General features: G+C 40.0%; 4 protein-coding genes and 1 long non-coding RNA gene across 11 annotated transcripts in view; 3 read left to right on the top strand and 2 right to left on the bottom strand.

Annotated features, from left to right (window-relative positions):
- The window catches only part of LOC135339104 (uncharacterized), a 36,878-nt gene extending 15,154 nt beyond the window's left edge, over nucleotides 1–21,724 (top strand). Inside the window, exons 1-12 of one of the 5 annotated variants that reach the window (XM_064535236.1) lie at nucleotides 17,144–17,227; nucleotides 17,344–17,459; nucleotides 19,148–19,453; nucleotides 19,504–19,785; nucleotides 19,851–19,918; nucleotides 19,977–20,175; nucleotides 20,226–20,546; nucleotides 20,598–20,888; nucleotides 20,950–21,036; nucleotides 21,100–21,111; nucleotides 21,224–21,304; nucleotides 21,352–21,724. In XM_064535236.1, the coding sequence (XP_064391306.1) occupies nucleotides 17,381–17,459; nucleotides 19,148–19,453; nucleotides 19,504–19,785; nucleotides 19,851–19,918; nucleotides 19,977–20,175; nucleotides 20,226–20,546; nucleotides 20,598–20,888; nucleotides 20,950–21,036; nucleotides 21,100–21,111; nucleotides 21,224–21,304; nucleotides 21,352–21,620 (1,995 nt within the window). In that variant the 5' untranslated portion in view covers nucleotides 17,144–17,227; nucleotides 17,344–17,380 and the 3' untranslated portion in view covers nucleotides 21,621–21,724. Of the gene's footprint in view, nucleotides 1–17,143; nucleotides 17,228–17,343; nucleotides 17,460–19,147; nucleotides 19,454–19,503; nucleotides 19,786–19,850; nucleotides 19,919–19,976; nucleotides 20,176–20,225; nucleotides 20,547–20,597; nucleotides 20,889–20,949; nucleotides 21,037–21,096; nucleotides 21,112–21,223; nucleotides 21,305–21,351 lie in introns of those variants that run through there. The other 4 variants (XM_064535230.1, XM_064535244.1, XM_064535269.1 and 1 more) reach the window with 4 other exon arrangements.
- LOC135339045 (uncharacterized) overlaps nucleotides 1–24,016 on the bottom strand; it is a 129,142-nt gene that overhangs the window by 65,942 nt on the left and 39,184 nt on the right. The window lies entirely within an intron of this gene.
- Nucleotides 7,073–9,374, top strand: LOC135339924 (uncharacterized). The gene is made up of 7 exons (XM_064536170.1): nucleotides 7,073–7,152; nucleotides 7,202–7,385; nucleotides 7,747–8,061; nucleotides 8,413–8,731; nucleotides 8,782–8,856; nucleotides 8,912–8,995; nucleotides 9,045–9,374. Exons 1-4 carry the CDS (start codon nucleotides 7,150–7,152, stop codon nucleotides 8,589–8,591), a joined length of 681 nt encoding a protein of 226 aa, XP_064392240.1. The 5' UTR covers nucleotides 7,073–7,149; the 3' UTR covers nucleotides 8,592–8,731; nucleotides 8,782–8,856; nucleotides 8,912–8,995; nucleotides 9,045–9,374.
- On the bottom strand, nucleotides 11,683–15,810 carry LOC135338820 (uncharacterized protein K02A2.6-like). The gene has a single exon (XM_064534902.1). It carries the CDS (start codon nucleotides 15,635–15,637, stop codon nucleotides 11,825–11,827), a length of 3,813 nt encoding a protein of 1,270 aa, XP_064390972.1. The 5' UTR covers nucleotides 15,638–15,810; the 3' UTR covers nucleotides 11,683–11,824.
- LOC135340374 (uncharacterized) lies at nucleotides 21,804–23,869 on the top strand. Its single transcript, XR_010396335.1, has 3 exons — nucleotides 21,804–21,941; nucleotides 23,168–23,449; nucleotides 23,570–23,869. It is a non-coding gene; the product is annotated as an uncharacterized LOC135340374 (long non-coding RNA).

Genomic DNA, 24,016 nt, shown 5'->3' with positions numbered 1-24,016 from the left:
TATATGCACTGTGGATTAGGATCACAGCAAAGAAGCATGGAGTCTCAGAGAAGTATGGCTCCAGGTCCTGCATGGATCCCAGTCAGCTAAAGCAAGCTTTCTGCTTTAGTGACCCTGTTCCAATATTGTTCCTGGTATATACAGCTTTCTACTTTAGTGACCCTGTTCCATTGTTTCTGGACCTGGTACAGGATCACTTCAGTTATAAGTAACGCATGTGCAAGTTCTGTTCAAGCTACATTTTGCTCGCTTTTATTAGACAACGAAGCTTTAACACCGAAAGCTGCCACTATTAGAAGTACTGACTTGTTGTGTGGAGGCTACCCATGCTGTAAACGCAGTGCTAGAGCATCCAGGTAAGCAGACCCAGTCACAAGCTTCTTAGCTTTTGCTCGTTTTTATTTGACAACGAAGGTTTAACATGAAATTCTGCCACTATTAAAATTAATAACTTGTTGTATGAAGGCTATCCATGCTGTAAACGCAGTGCCATGGCATGCAGGTGAGTAGACTCACACATTACAAACAAACAAACAGACCAACGGACTACTATACCCGTGGCCGCCCACGCGCGCCTCGGGTAACAAACAAACAAACCAACAGACTACTATACCCGTGGCCGCCCACGCGCCTCGGGTAATAATACGACGCATACACAGTATACTTTGTGAGTTGCATCCCCTCTTCTCTTCATACGCCCTTACTATAATTATGTAAAATTTCTTGTTCTATTTACACGTCACTGGAAAATCACCATTGTTAGTGGCCCTGGTATTAGAAGTAACTATAACTGTATAATTATGATCAAATGTGCTTGGTTTGATCTATATACATGTATTGTGCATTGTACGTACTTCACCAGAATGGACAACTGAAACACACTACTTAATAATAGAGGAGTACTATTTTTTATGAAAGGTACCCCTCCGGTAGTCATGTCAATGTACTAGACCTATTATAGTTTGAAGAGGCTACAAGACAGACTTTCATTTATGCTTATACATGTACTACACTGCGTTTACGCAACCACACTCCAGCATTTCACTAGCATTTGCATGACTGTGAATAATGTGTTATTGTACTGAGTGCTGCCTTATAAAACGTTGTAATTATGAGGTTGTCCTTTTTAAGAGGTGTCCATGCTTATATTCTCATTATAAAAATGATACATGTACTCAAATGGGAATGCACGCACTTTGTTGATATGAGTACTAAAAACATTTTTGGTTAATGGACTGCTGTGTCCACGTCATCACAATTAATGCACAATACAATGCACAATACAATGCACAATACAATACACAGGGAATGACCTCATACAATGAAGACGATTGATTCGATGCTCTAGTTACATACACTTCGACTGCGAATAGTGTGTAGGAGTTAATGCTTATAATTATGACCACATAAATCTACTGTTTTTTTATGACTACTTTCAAAATCTGTCATCATTCCTTTTTTAGTCACGGTTAAGCTGTTGATGTTTTTAGCTTGACTATCTCTATAGTTGTCTAAACTGAACATGAATGTTTATACAATGAGTGCACTTCTCTACAGTGCATGCACCTTGGGATATGATAGAATAATTATTACAGAATTAAAGAGGTAGCTTTGTTCCTTGTGTTCCATTTCCTCTGAACTTCAGACTGATGTGATCTATAGGATTGGTAAAGTTATAGTGTGATCTTTACCAATCCTATAGATCACATCAGTCTGAAGTTCACTTTATATGAAGTGATGTTTACCTTATAGTATAAGGTAAACATCACTTCATATAAAGTGATGTTATAAAGTGATGATTGTAGCATGCAGTCTGCAGTATCTTCCCAACAGCTTCATGCTCTGATGGACAAGAGTTTGACATTCATCACTGTCTTCTTTATGGCAGGGTCATTCATCATAGAGCTAGCTGTAAAAGGTATTTTGTTACATTGACAGTACACATTAATTTATAAATTTCAGCGTACAGCAATGTTGTTGCCAAAATAAAATCTACTCTAGTACTAGATCGTATAATTATGGAGTTTCGAGTGCGTAAATTATAGTCACGCAATTGCGAACGACATTGTATAAGCTCTGCTGTAACTATTGCAAATTGCATGTGAAGCTTGCTAATTGTATGTATGTTCTTTGCGAGTCAGATCACACTTTTGTTTGCATACTCTTTCGTTTGCAAAATTTGCAATCAAAACCTGGTATACATAATTATATAATTATACCGTATAGCCCGAAATGCTCGCGAGGGGCTTAATGTTAATGTACGTTTGCTGTTTTTTTGTGGGTTAGCGCAATCGTACACAAAAATTAATTCGACGAAAATTTTTCTTTAATTATCTGCTTGGCCTGGGAGTGCTTTTGGTAATGAGTCAACCAACGAAATTTATGCAACAAATTTTTATACCGGCTTACGGTTTTGTCAGTGTGTGTGTGTGCGAGCCATAATTATTGTCTCCCCTGAATCTCGGCCCCAGAATGTTTAACTATGTCACAATCTCGGCCCCGGAATGTTTGACTATATACACAGTAAAAACACCCCGGTGAAGGTCACCAATTTGAGTGGTCAGCTTCACCATTTTTCTACTTCACCAGTGTAAAAGGCTGAAATTGTCACCATTGCTCTTTTTTCACTACCTAAATAAATGGTGATCATCACCTTTTTATTTAACATTTTGTTGGTGAATTGTAACAGTGATACACAATACTGGTGATTATCACCTTGTTATTACCATTTTATTGGTGAAGGTCACTGGCAGTTCTTGTTAGCAACATACCAGGTTCACCAATTTACTAGTTCACATTCACCATTGTGGTTTGTACATTTGCTCGTAGCTGTACATTTGCTCGTAGCTGTACATAATTTTAAGATTCTAATCTAATAATAATTTAATACCCCTAGCCTAGCCCTGTACTGTACACCTGTACATGCATGTCTATCTAGTCTATAATTATTTTATGTATAATAATTATTATGCTATTATATTGCTGTATCCTATAGCTACAGGGGTGCACAATGACGAACCAAAGAAGTTGTCAAGAAGTTGTCAAGATATTAATGGAATGCATGCATGTATACTTAGTACATTTATTTCGTACAAACAAATACATGTACAATAGAAAATGTAACGTACGTACGTATGTGTTATAATTATGTCCATGATTATGTCCAATAACAACTTGTTCATCAAAAATTAGCAGTATCGATCTGACAAGTGTAGATTGAGCATTCACTGACAACTCTCACAGCCTCCTGCCCTTCAACAGGGGATTGTGAGCGTTAGCCAATAGCAATAGGTCATCTTCTAAGTAGAGTCCTTTAGTACTTACTTTAAGTCAGTCCGACGTACACCACTGAAAATGTAAGAGATGCACAATATGCTACAAATTAGTACAGTACTCAAATTTGTGTAAATGCCTTGACAACGACCATTATAAAGAACCAGACAGGCCAAACAAAGTTTATAGCAGTTGAAGGATGGTTAAGAGGGTCTACATGTAGAATAATAGCATACAAATCCAATGTGTGTATGTGTTGTGGCAAAAAATGCGGTAAAATTAATGAAATTAATGTAGCTATAAATTAAATTGATAGGAAACGTACCCAAGTACACATTGGTGTGACAGGGTCCGATATAAAGAATCAGACAGCTCACTTGGAGGGTGGTTAGGATCGAAGGCCTACCTGCAGAATATTAACTCACAAAATTTGGGACCAAAAATATGCTACAAATTAGTACAGTACTCAAATTTGTGTAAATGCCTTGACAACGACCATTATAAAGAGCCAGACAGGCCAAACAAAGTTTATAGCAGTTGAAGGATGGTTAAGAGGGCCTACATGTAGAATAATAGCATACAAATCCAATGTGTGTATGTGTTAATTGTGGCAAAAAATGCGGTAAAATTAATGAAATTAATATGTAACTACAAATTAAATTGATAGGAAACATACCCAAGTACACATTGGTGTGACAGGGTCCTGTATAAAGAATCAGACAGCTCACTTGGAGGGTGGTTAGGATAGAAGGTCTACCTGCAGAATATTAACTCACAAAATTTGTGACCAAAAATACATGATGCTAGTACAGTACTCAAATTTGTGTAAATGCCCTGACAACGACCATTATAAAGAACCAGACAGCCCAAACAAAGTTTATAGCAGTTGAAGGATGCATGGTTAAGAGGGTCTACATGTAGAATAATAGCATACAAATCCAATGTGTGTATGTGTTGTGGCAAAAAATGCGGTAAAATTAATGAAATTAATGTAGCTACAAATTAAATTGATAGGAAACGTACCCAAGTACACATTGGTGTGACAGGGTCCGGTATAAAGAATCAGACAGCTCACTTTTACATTTACTCTATATGCACGTATGGTTGGTTCATAACTATTTTCTTACCTTTTTTCATGACACAAAAATACAATTTTCATAGGAATTCTAAAGTCCAGAACCATGCAGGTTCTAGTTATAGCTATATAAAAAAATTTTCCCATTGCTTACTTGAGACTTTGCAAAAAGAAGAGTCATAGCTGATAGAATTAACTGCTGTACATAAGCATTGCACCTATCTAGTTGTTCTGTAGGAAGCTAAGAAGTAACTAGTAGCAATAACACAGAAATCATGCACCCACATGTGATATACAATAAATTGGACACCATCATTTATTTGTAAGGAATTTCTCCTTATGTAAGGAACTTTCAGGCATACACACATGTGATGCACACCCATGCATACATGCATGTGATGCACATGCACCCACATGTGATACACAATAAAATTGGACACCATAATTTATTTGTAAGGAATTTCTCCTTATGTAAGAAACTTTCAGGCATATACACATGTGATGCACACCCATGCATACATGCATGCACATGTGATACACAATATACTTGTAAGGAATTTCTCCTTATTGTAAGGAACTTTCAGGACATACACATGCATGCATGCATATACAACGAAATTGCAACTATAATTATATTTGTAAGCAATTTCTCCTTATGTAAGGAACTGTCAGGGACATATTATATATATATATATAATTATGTACATGCACATGCACACCCACATGCATGCATGCATGTATGTGTGATCGGCACACATATTTGTAAGGGATTTATACTCATGTAAGGAACTTTAAGGACATGTATATACATGCATGTATACACAACAGACGCTGCATGTGTAATGAATTTATCTCTACGTAAAGGGCGCATGCACATATACCATGCAACCCATATAACCGCATGCAAACAATGCATACTCAACTCACAGTCTGCCATTTGTAAGGAATTTATCTTGATGTAAGGAACTTTGTGGACATGCACACACACACACATGCATATCTACCTATATGGTACATGTATAATTATGGTGGGTATAATCTTCGAGTGCTAATAATTATGTTTTGTCAATGTGCAATTCACAAATTGCACCAACCTGCGAAAATATCAACCGCAAAAATTGCCTGTTCATGCATTATAGAGTCTACCCTTGAAAAATAATTACCCGCCAAAAATTAATTATAACATACACTGTACATAGTCTCGCAAGCCAGAGGTTATAATATACCAGGGTCTCCATGGGTCCGCGAGGTTACACTGTACACGCGCAATAACTATCACAGTCTAGATCTAGATGTAATTCATTTTTCTACTAGTAGTCTATGCTTTGATGGATGATTACACTAGATCTAGTTTAACATTCCTTCTGCTTGCGGGGATGTTTACCATAGCTGTAAAAGGTATGTTAGCTATGCATGGTCTAGGAATTATTTTGCTATTCCTAGTCTAGTCATGGTGGTAGGCTATTGCTTGCTTTGTAATTCCAGAGATTGTGGCTGTAACTAGAATACGGTATTACCTACAATGGCCCACTAGTTTATGGCCAGTGTAGATAATACCATATTACAGCACCACCCTAAATAGAAACGCTCCAATTGAGCAGCAAGTAAATTCTGGAATTATTTTTTGTTTGCACATAAAAGAAATAACGCGGCCTAAAATCGATTGACGCTTATATGTACTATTGATCCATTATTATAGCCTCTTGGAACGGCTACTATCATGCATTCTATATTCTAGCTAACGCTAAGCGCCAAACTAGATTTGTGTGTCCCTGTATATTAGAAGAAGAAGATGATAATTAGATGCATGTGCAATATTTATTGTACTTGTCAATATTGTGCATTGTACGTACTTTACCTGAATGGACGACTGAAACATGCACAATTATGAGTTTGTCATTTTTGAAGAATACTAATCAAAGGTATTATGTACATAATTATTCAATTGGCCTTTCCGTCTTCATACTTGCTTCTTACAACCATGCACAGTTATTGAAGGTATGATATATATCTGTATGGTTGTCACTATATTAACATGTGCAATGTACAGCCCAGCAGTTTACAGTTGAGCCCGAGTCAGTGGTACAAGCCGAGGGATTATTGGCAGAGTTTAAGTGCCTGTCTCCTGGAGCAGTAGGTCATCTTTGGTTTGTGAATGGCATAGGGTCTACAAGCCTTACATCTGAAATCAGAGTAGTTGAAGGAAGTGAAGGTCGTCCCTCAGTGCTGACCGTCCCAGCTAGCTCACAGTTCAACAACAGTGTCATTCAGTGTGCAGCAGCTTCACTGAGTGGTGGAGTCTTCTCAAGGAATGCAACATTGATAGTTGGTGAGTGGTGTATTGTAGAAAGTATACCTTGAGTTGCTGTGCTTACTTTCTCAGAGCGTGTAATTCTTGAGGTGTTGAATAGTGAAACCAAAATTACCGTCTCCGTAATGAATAATTTCACTATGAATAACCTCGCCTATCGTGTGGACATCTCCCTGGTGCCTCTGGTCACCAATGAGATGGTTGCACTTCCTCCTGTAAATGGGATTCAAAATCAAGTGCAGTTTAATTATCAACAACTTAAGAACCACACTGTCTGTGATATATTCTCCTTTACCGTGACTCCAATTAGTGAGTCAGGAATGGAAGGAAGATCTAGTGAACCAGTCACTGAGTTCTTCACACGAGTAACAGGTACTGTGAATTAAAATAATGTGTGTTTTGCTTAACAATTACCACAGATAATACCAATGTCGCTCCCTTCATCAGTCAGGGAGGAAATGTGTTGAGGAAAATAGTACATCTCGGTGGTATGGTAAGAGACGTATTGACTGTAAGACACCTTTATTCAGTGCACCTCTCAGGTACCCAACTGTACCAACTTCACCTCCTACCAAGTGACCTCTGACGTATTGGCACCCATCAATGAGACCATCGAAGATCCCCAAATGATAAATGTCTCTCTTCCCACTGACCAAATAATCAACATCTCTGTGACGCTTACTTCGATCATGGGTGTGCGCCTCATATTCAAGGACATGCTAATCAGTAAGTCGTGTTATTCAGTAGTAGTTACAGTAGAACCTCTATTATCCGGCCCTCTATTATCTGGAACCTCGATTATCCGGCTTGGCAATTTTTTCAAAATGGGCTTGTTCCTTAATGCGCATGTGCAATTACCTGCTGTTACCGTGGACACAGGCATGTTTATTTCTTGCCAGGGTTTCATCTAGGGGGGGGGCTGGGGTGAACCTTCCCCCCCCCCCCCAAAATGCTCATCTTCTCCCCTAAAATGTGTATATAATAATGACATTATCACATTAGTACTGTCTATGATGTGCAATATGTAACTAGATCTACTGTGTTATTGAAGTTCTACTGTATTTAATATTTACAACGTTTTCCATAGGAACAACTGATGTTCAAGATTTGAGTGTAGATGTTTGCCCTGGAGGAAACTGTGCGAGCATTGAGTATGTTGAAGGTACCATCTCTCCCGGAGCTCTTGTCTGTGTGATAGGTGTATTGTCTGACAACTCATTGGACTTAGAAAGCATAAGACTACTGCCAATTCGACGGAGTATAAGTGACCATTTTACCATCCCGGTGGCTGTTAGTGGAAATTACAGTGTGGTTGCATTTGACCTTGAGAACAACAATATGAGTGTACCAAGAATACCCATTTCTATAGTGGCCGACGAGGAAACTATGTTTTTGAGCAATGGTGAGTAATGACAAGTGTTATCTATAGTGGCTGCATGACGATCAATTTGAGCAATAGTAAGTCGGCTATATACTTAGTGTGTCAGTGTTGTATACATGTACCTTTTTTTGTAGTGTGCATGGTACCCTAGTGTTATATATTTTCAAGGAGCAAAACTTTGGCTGATTGACGTCGAACACAAAGAATAATTTGCTTAATTCCGGTATTGTAAGGGGCGTGGTCGTTTAAATCTCTATCCTCGAAAATTAAGAGCAATACTTATGGGTAAAATGAGCAATATGTGAAAATTAAGCGCTATACCGACCGTATATAGATTAAATCTAAGTATTAATTATTGTTGTTGGGTTCCAGAATTTTCCACTGAACCAAATTCTCCACCTAATTCTGAGGGCATCACTGTCACTAAACTATCAAATGGAAGTGCTGAAGTGACCTGCACTACCACTGGCCAGAGTTGTCTAGCGTTGTTTCAATCTAAAACCTCTCCAACCTCTCTTGATCCGATCGATGGTGATGATTGGTTTTATTGAACCACCTAATGACAGAACCACTGTCACTCTTAATGCCACTTCTGATGTTTATGTGGTAGTGTACACTTGGAACAGTGATTTTGGTGAGACCATCTTTGATGGGAAGGTATCCTTCATTAGTCAATTGGAGCTACCAACAAGTAAGCCAATAGTTAGTTTCAGTTTCAGAATTGTATGTACTCTGTTGCAGGTCCTCCCCCTACACAATCACCTCCCGATACTACTGGATCTCCAGTTCTATTGTTGCCCATAGTACTAATAGCAGGTAAATGATGGCTGTTTGTATATTTTTGTCTTTTATAAAGGTATCATCACCGTAGTCGTGGTACTGCTGCTCCTGGTAGTCATCATAACTATCGTTGTAGCCATGGTTATTATGAAGAGAAAACAAAGCCGTTATGGAGGTGATATCAATTAGTTTAAATTTTTTCATATCACTTCTTCTCAACGCAGTTGAGGTTCCAGAGTCAGATGGACGAGTGGATTGGTCATCAACATTTCCAGGAATTGAGCAGCCCAACGAAGTTTATGCTCCAGTACTGACGAGGAACATTGCTTATGAGCAAACAAAGAAACCACGGGGACAGAGGATCGATGACTCACAAGCCCCGGCAACAACAGAGGGAGAGTATGAGAGCATTGAGCCAGTTCACGAGTACGAGGATGTGTTACCTCAGGGAAAAGCAAGTCGTGCAGATTATGTTAACGTTAACTGACAGATTTCCACATTTATTTTTATCCCATACATTTGTATAACCGTATAGCGGGAAATTTTCACGGGTGCATATTAATTTTGGCTACAGAGCCCTCAGCAGAAATGTTCATGGGTTCTAGTATTTGCGTTTCAATGCCAGGAAACCAAACCCACCAATAGCTTTGTATGTGAAATACTGGTGCGTGGGAGTTTATCCTATTTTCGCGTCTTTTTTTGGCCCTCGAAAAATACACCTCACGAAATGTTCCCGCTGTACGGTATACAATTGTACAATGTACGATTTTCTCAATTTGTACAAAACTGATACGTGTTACATGCATTCTTAGTGTGTCGTGGATTGTGTATTATTATTGTGATAGTTAACAGTCCTTATATTTATTTAGGTGAGTGCATTGTTATTATACACATGTACTAACTTTCTTCTACATAGCTTGGCACACATAATTATGCTTTAATTGGTGATTACACTAGATTGACATTACTTTGTCTTCGGACATTCACCATAACTGTAAAAGGTACATAGTATGAAGATAGTTGTCTAGGCAATAATTATTTGCTAGCAATTGGGTCTAGAAAAACATGGTGGTTGTATCTTTGTAAAAAAAGAATATTGCTGAATAGCACTGTAATTATCCGGAGATACATGTAGTGGGCCAGTGTAAATAATATATACCGTTTTTCAATCACAATGCTTTTAAAGTCCACTCCATTTAAGCGCCAAGCGGGATTGTTTTTTGGTGGCACTTAGGTTCTAAGAAAGAAATTATAGCGTGGCCTAAAATCATGATATGTACTCAAATGGGCACTTTGTTGACACAAGGGTATGAGTACTAAAAGCTAACATTCTTGGTTAATGGACTGCATGTTTTGTTTCCACGTCAGCACAATGCACAATGCAATACAAGTGCGATACAGGAATGACCTCATACAGTGAAGACGATTGATTTGATGCTCTAGTTACATACGTACCTTCGACTGCATCCCATCGAATAGTGTGTATTTATAATTATGACCACATAAATCTAGTTTTTTCCATGCATTAGCCACTTTTAAATCAATTCCTTTTTTAGTCACGGTTTAATAAAGCTGTTGTGATGTTTTTAGTTTGACTATTCTATTTATTTATAGTCGTCCAAACTGAAGATGCATGAATGCATGTTTATACACATTCTCCATTGAGTGCACTTTTTCCATACATGGTTGTGGTTGGGGCTGTCATAGTAGCGTTCCGTAAACTGGTCAGCTAGAATGCATTCTTGCATTTGATGATACTGTCAATGACAACGTGCAATTACTGGACCGGATGTGATACGGGATTAATTACTGTACACTCTCCAGTCACTAATAGCACATCATATACGATTATAGTAATAATGGATCAGTATACAGACAATATAATTACATTTTATGACATGAGAGGAGAGTGGGACAACAATAAACATTCAGTTAACGAGCCGAACCATCTTGTGATAGTAAGATTATTACGCCAGTACAACCAATTTTGGATCTAGAGTGAGAGTCTCATGAGATAATTATTGGTACCATGCTACTCGTGAATGAGATTGTGAGAAACCTAGTTTAATTTGGCAATTATACTGACTATCGATTTTTTAAAAGTGGCACGTTAGAAAGGTTTTTGCGGATTTAATTTTCGCGAATAGGAGCCGTTTTGCAGCAAGCATATGCGATATTAAATTCGTTGGTGTAAGTACATGCGTGCTCAGCGAAATCACAAACGTTTATACCCTCGAATAACCATAAATCATAATATACATGTATATATCTAGATTTATATATCTAGATTTATGTGTCATGTATATATCAGTATATACATGACACGAAGATTTTGTGAGTATTACGATGAAAGATTTAATTCGGCGCGCCTCAGGTGTGGCTACTCTGCCACTTCAATATTGGTGGCCACTTTTAACATTAGTAAAATTTGCCAAATTAAAACTAGGTTTCTCACAATCTCATTCACGAGTAGCATGGTACAATAATTATCTCATGCGACTCTCTCACTCTAGATCCAAAATTGGTTGTACTGACGTAATAATCTTATTATCACAAGGCTGCTCTGACAAAACTACGCATGATATTTGGTTTCAGTATACGTGAATTAAAGAACATGCATATACGAGCCTGGAGGGACCTTGCAGACCAATTATATAATTATAATAGGCTAACTGCAGTGTCAGCAATAATTATCGAGCACTGTGCTACACAACTGCATGTATAGCTCAACTCTTTATCTATTTTAGCCAGACACCTCAGTGTGTTTTCATAACTATGACAATTCTCCTACTATAACTGCAACAAACAGATCTTCCCTAGAATAATTATATTGCTACACACTGTAGAATTAGGGATTAGACAGGTACCAATGTAGCTTTATCAACACGAGACAACATAAGACATGCGCACAAATCATAAGGTAAAGATCACAACACTAACAAAGGATAAATACAAACAGCATACATAGTAAATACAGTTATACCACATCTCCCCCTTAAGTCACTCAACAACGTAAATAGTCCGGGGGACCTGGGGCTGATCCAGTTTTTGATCGAGTGTTCCGTTCAGTTGGTACAGGAGGCACATCGGTTTCATTGGTCTCAGTTTCACCTCGAAGTCGTAACTGTACTCTGTTCCTGCGAACTTCACCTGATGGTGTATCAACTTGGTAGGAGCGTGGTTGTGTAGAGGTTGTCACAATACTCCCTGGAACCTGTCCATGTGGAGTGTCTACCCATACGGGTGTATGTTCAGGTAGCGGCATTAGTGGTCGGGCACGGTGTCGTTGGTCGTAATCACGTTTTTGTTTATGCTTGTTCTTCTCATCGGTTTCTTTAAATTCTTTGAGATATGACCACTTTGGTACGAATGTACTCTGAATTTGTGGGACATCAGTACGAATTTTTCGTCCCATAAGGAGTTCAGCTGGACTAAAACCACAAGAAGGTAGGGGGGTTGCCCTGTAGCTCAGCAGAGCCTTGCATGGGTCTGGAGAGTCCTTCAAGAGTAGTTTAGCCGTCTTGACTGACCTTTCAGCTAGACCGTTTGACTGTGGGTGGTAAGGGCTGCTGGTGATATGGCAAAAGTTATACTTGCCTGCGAATTCCCTCATTTCTTTGCAGTTATATTGAGGGCCATTGTCGCTGATCATAATTGAAGGAATTCCATGCCGTGCGAATATAGCTTTCAGTGCTGTAATCACTCCAGATGCTGTTGTGTTCGAAAGTTTCTGTACTTCGATAAATCGAGAAAAATAGTCGACCACGATTAAGTATGTAGTCTTATCGATTTCGAACAAATCTGTCCCCACTTTCTCCCAAGGATAGCTGGGTAGTTTTGATGGCATGAGGGGCTCTCTGTGGGGAGCTGTGTTCTTTTGGCATTCTGGACAGTGTGTAACAAATGTCTCCATGGTTTTTGAGGCACCTGGCCACCATACTGATTGGGCGACTCGCAGTCTGCAACGAACGATTCCTTGGTGGCCACTGTGGATTTTTTCCATTGTTTCTTTTCTCAACTTTTCTGGGATTACAATTCTCGACCCATAAAGTAGCAAATGTCGGGTGTAAGTGAGTGATGACCTGACTTGATAGTACTTGCTGACTTCTCCTTTGAGTTGGTTCCTGTTGGGCCAACCTGACTTACAGAACTCAATAATCTTGGAACATGTTGGGTCCTCTGACTGTGCATGACGATATGTCTCTAGGCTGGCTTCTTCTGCAGGTAGGCTAGTAATTACGGAATCCACTAGATTTTCGGTTTCCTTCTCTGCGTCCATGTCACTCTTTTGGGGTAGAGTATTGATGGGTGCTCGCGAAAGTGTATCAGCCAAATATAGGGATTTTCCTGGTGAGTGGTAGATAGTGTAGTCAAATCTCGTCAGTCGGATCCTGAAACGAAGTACTCGAGGTGGTAAAGTATCAAGGCTCTTCTGTCCCAGTATTGGCACCAAGGGTTTATGGTCTGTCTCCAGTTCGAACCTTTTCCCTAGAACATATTCGGAAAACTTTTCACATGCCCATGTGAGGGCGAGGGCCTCTTTTTCGATTTGTGCATATCTAGTTTCCGTTTCGGTGAGTGCACGCGAGGCAAACGCGACCGGACGCCATTCCTTGTCGTTTTGTTGTAAGAGTACAGCACCTAAACCGTAGGCAGATGCATCGGCACTGATTTTGGTAGGCTTTTCGAGGTCGTACAAGGCCAATACTCGATTTGAAGAGATTTCTTCCTGGAGCTTTTGAAAGGCGTCATCCTGGCTTGGTGTCCATGTGTAGGGCTGTTTTGGGCTGAGGAGTTTGCGCAATGGCTGAGACAATTCTGCAATTTTGGGAGAGAATTTGTTGAGTTGGTTGACAATTCCCATGAACCTTCTCAGTTCAGTGAGGGATGCTGGAGGAGGCATTTTTCTTATGGCCTCTGTCCTTTTAGGGTCAGGAGATATGCCCTCGCTATCGATGATGTGTCCTAGGTATTCGATCCTGGATTGGTGGAATTTACATTTGGCTTTGTTGAGGGTGAGCCCTTCGTTTTGTATCCGTTTAAGGACCTCGTGTAGTCTTTGGTCATGCACGTCCCTGGTGGCAGCAAATATCAGGATGTCGTCGACGTGGACAAGGACTCCTGGAATGTCAGCTAGAAGCTCGTTCATTTTCCGCTGGAAATGCTCTGGGGCACTGTTGATGCCGAAGGGTAGCTTATTGAAGCAAAATCGGCCAATTGGTGTAAGGAACGTAGTAAGGAGCCTGGACTCTTGTGACAATGGGACTTGCCAAAAACCGCTATTTGTGTCTAACTTGGTGAACACTTTGGCCCCTGCCATTTGGGCAAGGGTGGAATCAACTTTAGGTAGTGGGTGTACTTCTCTCATCACGTTTTCATTTAATGGTTTTAGGTCGACACATACACGGAGTTTTCCTGACGGCTTGGTAACAATGACCATTCCCGCACACCATGGTGTTGGCTCACTGACTTTAGAGATTACACCCAGTTGTTGCATTCGTTGTAGCTCCTTTTCGACTTCAGGGCGTTGTGGCAGTGCCACACGTCGTGGGACGTATATGGCAAACGGGGTGGCATCGGGTTTCAGGCGTATCGTATAGTCTGTTTTAAAAGTTCCAAGTCCTTTAAAGATCTCGGGATACTGCTGGACCACTGAATCATCTTGGATTTCTCCCACTTGTTCGAGTACTTGTAGTGCTCTAATCGCTGGGAGGCCGAGTAAGTTATTTCGGAGGTTTTCCACAACGAAAATTTTTTGAGTGCATTTTCTTTGCTGCACTTGAAGATGGACTTCTGTTTCTCCTAGCAGAGTGAGTGGTTTGCAATCTGGTCCGCAGAGTGTTTTCGTGGCTTTTTGGAGGGTAGGGGTCTGTGGCATTGATTTCCAGGTGTTTTCCGATACTGCGGTGACTTCGGCACCTGTGTCCACCTTAAAAGTCACTGGTATACTGTTAACTGTCACCTGGAGCTTCCATGCTTTTCCTGTTTCCCCTGTTTGTGCAGAATCTAGGTAGAACTCGTCGCTGTCGGGGTCGGGGTCTCGTACGCTCATGTTCTCTGTAATCTCGGCAACACCCTTAGAAAGGCATTGGGAGCCATAGTGTCCCTTTCGGTCACATTTGAAACATACAGCATCTCTAGCTGGACAGCGTTGAAATGAATGAGGACTTTTTCCACATCGTTGACACGTTTGTGCTTTGCTCTGTGGTTTAGTGAATCGTTTGTTCTTGGGTATGTAACGAGTTTTTACTTCTTCTAATCCAGATTGGTCACTGGCAGTGCCCTTTAGGTGGGCTGCTTGTTGTTTTACTGCTTCTCGCTGTCGCACAAGTTTCTTTGCTTTCTCCAATGTGAGGTCTGCCTCCATCTGTAGTCGCTCTGAAAGGGATTGGTCTTGAATACCTACGACGAGGCGGTCCCGTATCATCTCATCTTTGATCGCGCCGTACTCGCAGTTGTCGGCGGCTTGGTGTAGGGAAGTAATAAAAAGTTCAATCGATTCTCCCTTTTCTTGTTGACGTCTGTTAAAACACGCTCTTTCGAAGATTACGTTCTTTCGAACCTTGAAATGGGCATCATATCTCGCGATGACGCTGTCGAAAACTTTTTTATCTTCATTGGATATTCCTGACATGTTCAGGATGTCTTCTGACGCTTCTCCCATACAGTAAAGTAGGGTACTGACCTGTCTTTCGCCTGATTCCGTGGAAAGACCAGAGGCAATGCGATACTGTTGGAACCTTCCTTTCCAGCGACTCCATTCTTCTGGTTTATCGAAACTAAATGCATTTGGGGGTTGTAGTAAGCTTCCTGCCATCTTTAGAGAGGGGATCCCACTTCTGACACCATGTAGAATTAGGGATTAGACAGGTACCAATGTAGCTTTATCAACACGAGACAACATAAGACATGCGCACAAATCATAAGGTAAAGATCACAACACTAACAAAGGATAAATACAAACAGCATACATAGTAAATACAGTTATACCACACACACCTTATGCAGATATCACTATCCAAACTGTACACTGCACCTGCCGTGATAAGAGTCCTGCAGACACTTTGCCCATGCATGTATGGTGAATGGTAGTAAGTTGCTACATACTCAGGTGCATTAAGGACTGGGACCAACATAAAAAAGACATTTATAAGAGGCACTTTAACCTGCTGCTGTTTACTGTGTATATTAATCTGTGCAAAACTTTTATGATGAAATGAAACACTGGCTTCCATTCTCTAGGAAAATATTAAAATGAAGCCCCGCCCACTAATTGATCAGTGGGGGTGGTCCGTTTTGTCGAAGCACTATTTCACTTTTCTATTGAAAAATCGGCGTTTAAACACTAAGTCTACTAGCTATTGCTGCTGCTCATTATACTTAGTTCTATCTAAGCTAATAACTCACTCTAGCGCTTAGCCCTCCTGGTCTTTGCAAGGGAGAAATAACAGAAAGTTGTTTGATGTAGCAGTCTCATCTTGGATAGTAGGCTTCCCAGGGACATGGTCAACAATTTTTTGACAAAGTACAAGGATAAATCAGCTAAGGAAGGTTTATGGAAGTCATCTATTGCCTCGCAAGCTTTACTAGAGGGTGTTTTAAACGCCGACTAAGTCACTTCTCTAAACTAGCTGAATTACTGCAAAATGAAAAGGGAGTGGTACGTTGAAGTAATGAACGCGTGGGCGGAACCATGGCGACCGTGTGGGCGGGGCTTATAATTTGCAAATTCAGCAATAATTGAAGGTCCCAGTCCTTAGTGCACCTGAGTAGACAAACACGTTGCATGAACAATCCAAGAGCGGAGAGGTACAAAATGTAGCAATGCAATGTGAGCTAAGAGATAAATAAAAAGATGGCATATGCATCAAAACAATGCATGTGCATACAATTAAAGACGACTGCCTTGGAAACACAAACATGCCTTTTTACAAGAGCCAGAAAATTAGCAAATAGGTTGTTCAGTCTGAGTTTCATGCCCGGATGGTGGGGCTGTAATGATTTAATCGACAAAATATATATGTATCACCTCAAGTCAGTTCCATCCGTGAGAAATGAGGAGAGTCAGGTCTGAGCTGGGATAGGGTAACACGTACACCTACGTACTCAGTCTTGAATTGTATCCAAAAGATAATACTATACAGTGCACCTGGGATATGATGGAGGGTAATAGTTAATTAACATTAATTTTGTATACATTACTCATGTTACTTGAACAGGTGAAGAGCTAGAGACAGGAGATAGATGGCATTGTAGATATACGATTGGTAAAGATCACACTAGATCTAGAGCTATTAGTCAAGATCTAGACACTAGATCTAGACTAGTGTGATCTTTACCAATCCTATTTCTCTAGTATTGGCTGGCTTCTGCTGTCATGTCTTGTACACTAAACAGTAAAGTAAAGGTGAGACTCAGAGTGATCTGAAGGGAGTATGGGTGTAGATTGTGTTGTAGCTTGTGTTGCCATTCATAGATATGGCTAGTAGATCTAGTAGCTATAATTATAGATCTATTATGTAGATCTACAGTGACACAGCTTCATGCCGCGCGCTCTGACATGATGGACAAGAGTTTGACAATGTTGACATCTTTCACTTTTCTTTTTATGGCAGGGTCATTCATCATAGCTGTAAAAGGTAAGGCTGTTATGTTACATTGGTAGTAAATACTGCTGCATACAAAGTAATGTTGCCACAATGGAATTTACTATTCTACATGTAGATCGTATACTGAGTTTCGAGTGCCTAATTAGACAATTGCGAACGACATTGTATAAGCCTGGATACTATTGGGAATTGCACGTGAAGCATGCTAATTGTATGCTCCTTAATACAAGTCAGATCACTCTTTCGTTTGCACCCGCTATACATAACTACATATGCAGCCAGAGATTGTGACTCATAGTTATAGTCCAGCATGTGATGCTCCTCTGCATGAGTACCACCACTATTGGCACACTTTTGATCCATTTACAGTTAGTTTCTGCTAGGGTACCTCAGCTTATAGTTTTTGTCGGTGTGTGTGTGCGAGCCTATACTGAATTATTATCTCCCCATAATCTCTGTACACAAATCAAATTGTGTGCTACCAAATTACTGGTGTGCATTGTACTTTTAAATTACCAATAAACTGCTGAACTACAATAGACCAGTTGCGCATAAGGCATGAGGAATTTAATTTACCGTGACGTCACGATTGGCCTGCTCTGGAAAATTTACTTTACTGGCAAATCAATTGCACTGCACGCGCTTTGACCAGAGTTCATTGCATCGTAAAGATCTGTTTATCTATTTAAACAACGTACAGCTTGAGAGTAAGAATTTCTACTGCATGTGGAGTTTGAAGTAGCTCTAGAAAGCAAGTTAAACTGGAGATATAAGCGGAATGAGGAGTAAAGAGATGCCTGTAAAGTGATGCCTGGCAAGACCTGCTGCCTCCGTTTATAAGATGGGTCCCCAGATCTCTTTGTACTGCTTCTTAGAGAAGAGTAGAAAGTAGTTGGAAGTGTTAGAACGTCCAAGATTTGACTGGGTATAGGTTTCTTGCATCACCAAAAGAAAGTGTCTTTAAAGACTCTCATAGATGGTTTTACTTCATGTTCTTGAAGTTCTAACACTTCCAACCATTGCACTCTATTACATGATTGTGTTGCTAATTATGCCTCGGTGCGCATGCGCAAGCGAGGTATACGGTAGTGTGTGTGTGTGTGTGTGTGTGTGTGTGTGGACCGCTACAGCTGCTCAAGGATGAATCAAGTGCAAGTAAGAGTTTCTATAGGCTTCTAGTCATGTTTACTTGGATTTTAATTCGTGGATTTACAAAATAATGCTTCGTTCTCGAGTTATGCCTAGTTTTGCTTACTTGGAATGCCATTGCAGCCTTTTCAGAAGAGCCCGTAGCAAAACTTGTTCACCGAGTGTTACTACTCTACTTAGTAGTTGGCTCTGCACTAGAACGCTAGCTATTGGTAGCTGCAAGAGTGAGCAGAGAGCTGCAAGGCTCTGCTAACTTGCAGCCATTAATTTTAGCGTGAACTTTTGCATCAATCGTTTTTAACAACAATCATGGTTGATCATTACCCACTATTAGGTTGATTGCATGCAGCAATTAAAGATGTTCATCATGATAATTATAATTAATGTGTGTATAAAAGCTAGCTATTAGTAGTTTTATGTTATGTAGCTTTGGCACCTCCACCGAGGCATCAGCACCCGCGGTGCTTTCATTTAGACAGTGATGTCTGATTGACCTGACTTATAATAATGATTATACTCTTGATTTATACAGTAACCCATAACGATGTCCTTCCAATATTTTCTCACAGCTCAGTTCACAGTACTGCCATTTTCAATTGAGAGAGCCGAGGGACTGGAGGCAGTGTTCAGGTGTCAGTATCAAGCCGAGGGAGTGACTGTTATTTATGATTGGGCAATAAACAATTCTTTAGTCAGAGCAGATACAGAAACTGTTAGAGTACGTCCACCTTCATCTCCTGGTGGACCATCAAGACTGATAATCTTGGCCACTACACAGCATAACAACTCTGATGTTCAGTGTGTGGCTAGAGTTCTAGATGGCATCGATATTGTAAGGTCTGAAATATCGACCACAGCAACTCTAACAGTTTATGGAGTTAGTAACTTTCTGCGCATGAACTTTGTTATAATCATTGCACTATAGCAACGGCCATCACTAACGTTATCACTGCACCAAACACCATCACTGTGACATGGAATGCTCTACCCCTCACTGAGTACTGTGTGGACATCACCAGGACAACTCTCGACTCAACTGAAACAGTTGTTCTTGATTCTGTGTGTGGACTGGCTAATGCATACATCTTCATGTACTCCAACCCCATTAGTGTGTGTGACAGATTCTCCTTCACTGTGACTCCTACTGATGGAGAGATGAGGGGAACAACCAGTGAACCAGTTACTGGGTTCTTTACGAGGGCAGAAGGTGTGTATGATGCACTCTAAAATAATATATATACACGCTGCTTGTTACAATTCTACATTGTGCAGGTAGTATTGAAGAACGACATCGTATTCATGAAAGTGGGGAGATTAAGTCAGTATGGTTTAAAGCCACTGTGAGTAATTTTATAGTTGGTGAGATTTACACATGCACTATACTTATACTGTCTACAGATACCAAATTGTACAAGGTTCACTCGGTATCGTGTAGACTCTGACCTATTGACTCCCTCCATCAACCTTCCAATCATGGACCCTCTTCTGTTTAATGGCTCACTCAGTTTCTTCCTCCCCACTGACAAGATGACAGAATACAGTGTCACACTCACTGATGAGAATGTAATAGACCTCATGTTTGAGAACATTCCAGTCAGTGAGTCTATTAAGTATATGTTTGAACAGACATCATGATTATTCACTCAGGTACATTTGACATTCAAGACCTGCTAGTGTCTGAATGTCCTGGTGGTGGTGGTATTTGTGTGAGCATTGTGTATGTTGAAGATACTGTCTCTCCCGGAGCTCTCGTCTGTGCAATTCGTATCATTGATGGAGTGTTTGATTTTGCTAACATGAAACTGGTTACCATCCCTCGGAATTCTATTGAAAATTTCACCATTCCTGTTCCTAGTGGAGAATACCGAGTGATTGCTTTTGATCTGGAGAGCAACCATTTACCAAGAATGCCCGTCTCCGTGGTAGCACTCAGTCAAAACGAGATGACAGTGAACTTGATTGGTGAAGGTACTTGCTCTGTGTGTTATTGCTGTGTGTTATAAAAATTATTTATTGTAGACATTACCAGTCCACCACTCAGAGAGGGCATTAGTGCAACCAGATTAATAAACCAAGAGGTTAGTGTAATCTGTTCTGACTCTGCCCTGAATTGTATAGTCTTGTTCCAATCTACCACCATCTTGAAAAGGGTACTAGTTGGTTTCATCAACGCTTCTTCGACGTCAACTGTCATCTCCTTAAATGCCACCTTTGGTGATGGCTATGTGGTGGTGTATTCTTGGAATACTTCACAGTCCATCTTTGAAGGAGAGGTATCTCTCATTATACAACTGGATCTACCCACCACCAGTAAGTGTTTCTGTAGATTATCAGAGCTAACATAATTATCATCGTGATTTTTCTGTTGCAGCTGCTCCCACTACACCTCCAACGTCTGATCCACAAACAGACCCACCTCCTCCTGATATTGAGTCTCTGCCAACATCAGTTATCGCTGGTAAGTTTCTATAATTCTATATAAGTGTATCATAATGATTCTCTCCATTCACTGTCACAGCAGCAGCCATAGCTGGTAAGTCAATACCTACAGAGCACTGACTAGTTTGTGGAATAGAATAGCATAATTATATGACGCAGTTTGTAAAATAATAGTATGGCTAAAATATATGCATGCACATTTTTAGGTTTGGTGATTCTGCTATTGCTTGTGGTCACCACTGTTGGAACTGTCGTTGTGATTTTAAGAAAACGGAGACAAAATGAAGGTATACCTAAATCAATGGTTAACTTGTCTTGAACAATTGACATGCAGTTGAGGTTCCAGAGTCAGATGGAAGAGTGGATTGGTCATCAACATTTGCAGGAACTGAGCAGCCCAACAAAGCTTATGCGTCAGTACTCAAGCTCAAGAAGAACATTGCCTATGAGCAGACAAAGAAACCACGGAGACAAAGGATCGATGACTCACAAGCCCCGGCAACAGTAGAGGGACATTATGAGAGTATTGAGCCAGTTCATGTGTATGAGGATGTGATGCCTCAAGGAAAAGCAAGTCATGCAAATTATGTTAACATTAACTGAAACTTAGTTTTACCCTATGTACCAGATTTTATACAGCTTTTAATTTTATCCCACACAGTTGTATGATTGTACAATGTATCAATAATAATATAATTTGTACAAAACTGAAAATGAAAGTTGTAGATCTAATTGTACATCATAACATGATTCTGTAAAATTAGTGTCTTACTATTGTGATCTTTACCAGTCCCTTTGAGTAGTCTCTCCTACATCTATGGTCATACAACTACTGAATGTGTTTCATTTTCTACTACATAGCCAGCTTGGCACACCTACTATGCTTTGATGGATGACACTAGTTTGACATTCTAGCTGTAAAAGGTACGTAAGTATACACCATAAAGTATAGCTACCGTAAGACCACTTTGCTCCAAATATGCGACACCCTAGCCTCAAGCTCAGGCAATTTTCTGACCTCTAAAAGTAGCGATTACAATTATTTTTTAATGTCGCATCCTAAATGGAGGTAAATTATTATAGCCACACCCTAGCCTCGATTATATAGCCTACTAGAAAATACACAGCCTGAAATCGAGGCAAATAGACTAGGTGGAGTTACCTCCAATTAGAGAATATGCAACACCAGGATACCAACATAACTTTTCAACGCTACCTGTGGAATCGTAAAAGTTTCCCCTTAAATCGTGGTATTACAGTATGCATGGTCCTTGGGATTATTTTGCTATTCTTATCGCAATTGGGTCCAATATTAACACATGGTGGTGATACTCATAGGCTAATGCTACCACAATTGAGATTGTGGCTGTAATTAAAAGAATGTGGCAGACTGATGGGAGTGATGGCCCATAATTTGTAGCCAGTGTAGATAATACCGTTTTTCTTCTACAGCGACACCATAATAGAAGCGCTCCAATTAATTGAGCGGCAAGTAAAGTGGAATTATTTTATTGGCGGTTATTAGAAAAAAAATAACGTGGCCTAAATCAATCAACGCTATCTATAATTATGTACACAACGTGTACAATTGATCCATTTATATATAGCCTCGTGGAACAGCTACTATCATGTATTTTACGTTAACTCTAGCTAATGCTAAGCACCAAACTCAATTTTTCCCCCTTGTTCTATTTGTGTGTCGCTGTAATTAGAAGAAGACGATAGTTAAATATAATTATATTATATGCAAAATTTACTGTAATTGTGTATTATCAAATTACTAGATCAATTGTGCATTGTATACCATATAGCGCGAAATTTTCGAGGCACTTATATTTCGTGGATTGGCCTCTAAAAGCGTTTCGTTGCACAATGTTCGCGGAATGGCTGCTTACCAGAAGCCACACCTTTAAATCTTTGCACCTTATAGCAGATAATTGTAATTAAAGAACAATTTTCGTGGACTTAATTTTCGTGTAGGATTGCTAACCCACGAAATCCGCGAAAATTTCGCGCTATACGGTTGAATGGATGGACGATGAAACATACACAATTATTATAGAATAAAGGGTACTATTAATTTTTTTCCTATCATAGGTAGTGATGTGCATACCTGTTTTCCTAGTACCATACATTTATCATATACACAGCCCAGCAGTTTACAATTGAGCCCGAGTCAGTGGTACAAGCCGAGGGATTATTTGCAAAGTTTGAGTGCCTGTCTCCTGCATCAGCTCATGCTTGGCTTGTGAATGACCTTCAGTCTAGAGACTCTAACTTTTCATCTGAAATCAGAGTAGCTGGAGGCACTTTAGGTCGCCCCTCTGTGCTGATAATCCCAGCTAGCTCACAGTTCAACAACAGTGTCATTCAGTGTGCAGCATTTTCAGTGAGTGGTGTAGTGTTCTCAAGGAATGCAACATTGATAGTTGGTGAGTAGTACAATTATTTGTAGAGCGTACACCTTGGCACAGTTGCTTTCAATGAGGCCTTTTTTCTCAGAGCGTTTATTGTAGAAAGTATACCTTAAGTTACTGTGCTTATTTTCCCAGATTGTGTAATGCTTGAGGTGTTGAATGGTGAAACCAAAATTACCGTCTCCATAATGAATAATTTCACTATGAATAACCTCGCCTATCGTGTGGACATCTCCCTGGTGCCTCTGGTCACCAATGAGATGGTTGCACTTCCTCCTCTAAATGGGATTCAAAATCAAGTGCAGTTTAATTATCAACAACTTAAGAACCACACTGTCTGTGATATATTCACCTTCACTGTAACTCCAATTACTAGTGAGTCAGGAGTGGAAGGAAATCAGAGTGAACCAGTCACTGGGTTCTTTACACAAGTATCAGGTACTGTGAATCGTGTTTTAAGGTTGACGATTACCACAGATAATAACAATCTCGCTCCCCGTATCAGTCAGGGAGGAAATGTGTTGAGAAAAATAGTGAATCTCTGGTAAGAGACATATTGACTGTAAGAAACACTTATTCAGC

This window comes from Halichondria panicea, chromosome 1 (assembly GCF_963675165.1).
Source record: "Halichondria panicea chromosome 1, odHalPani1.1, whole genome shotgun sequence".
Classification (NCBI taxonomy): Eukaryota; Metazoa; Porifera; class Demospongiae; order Suberitida; family Halichondriidae; genus Halichondria; species Halichondria panicea.
Note: the sequence above shows the minus strand (reverse complement) of the source record. Positions and strands in the feature narration are given on the sequence as shown.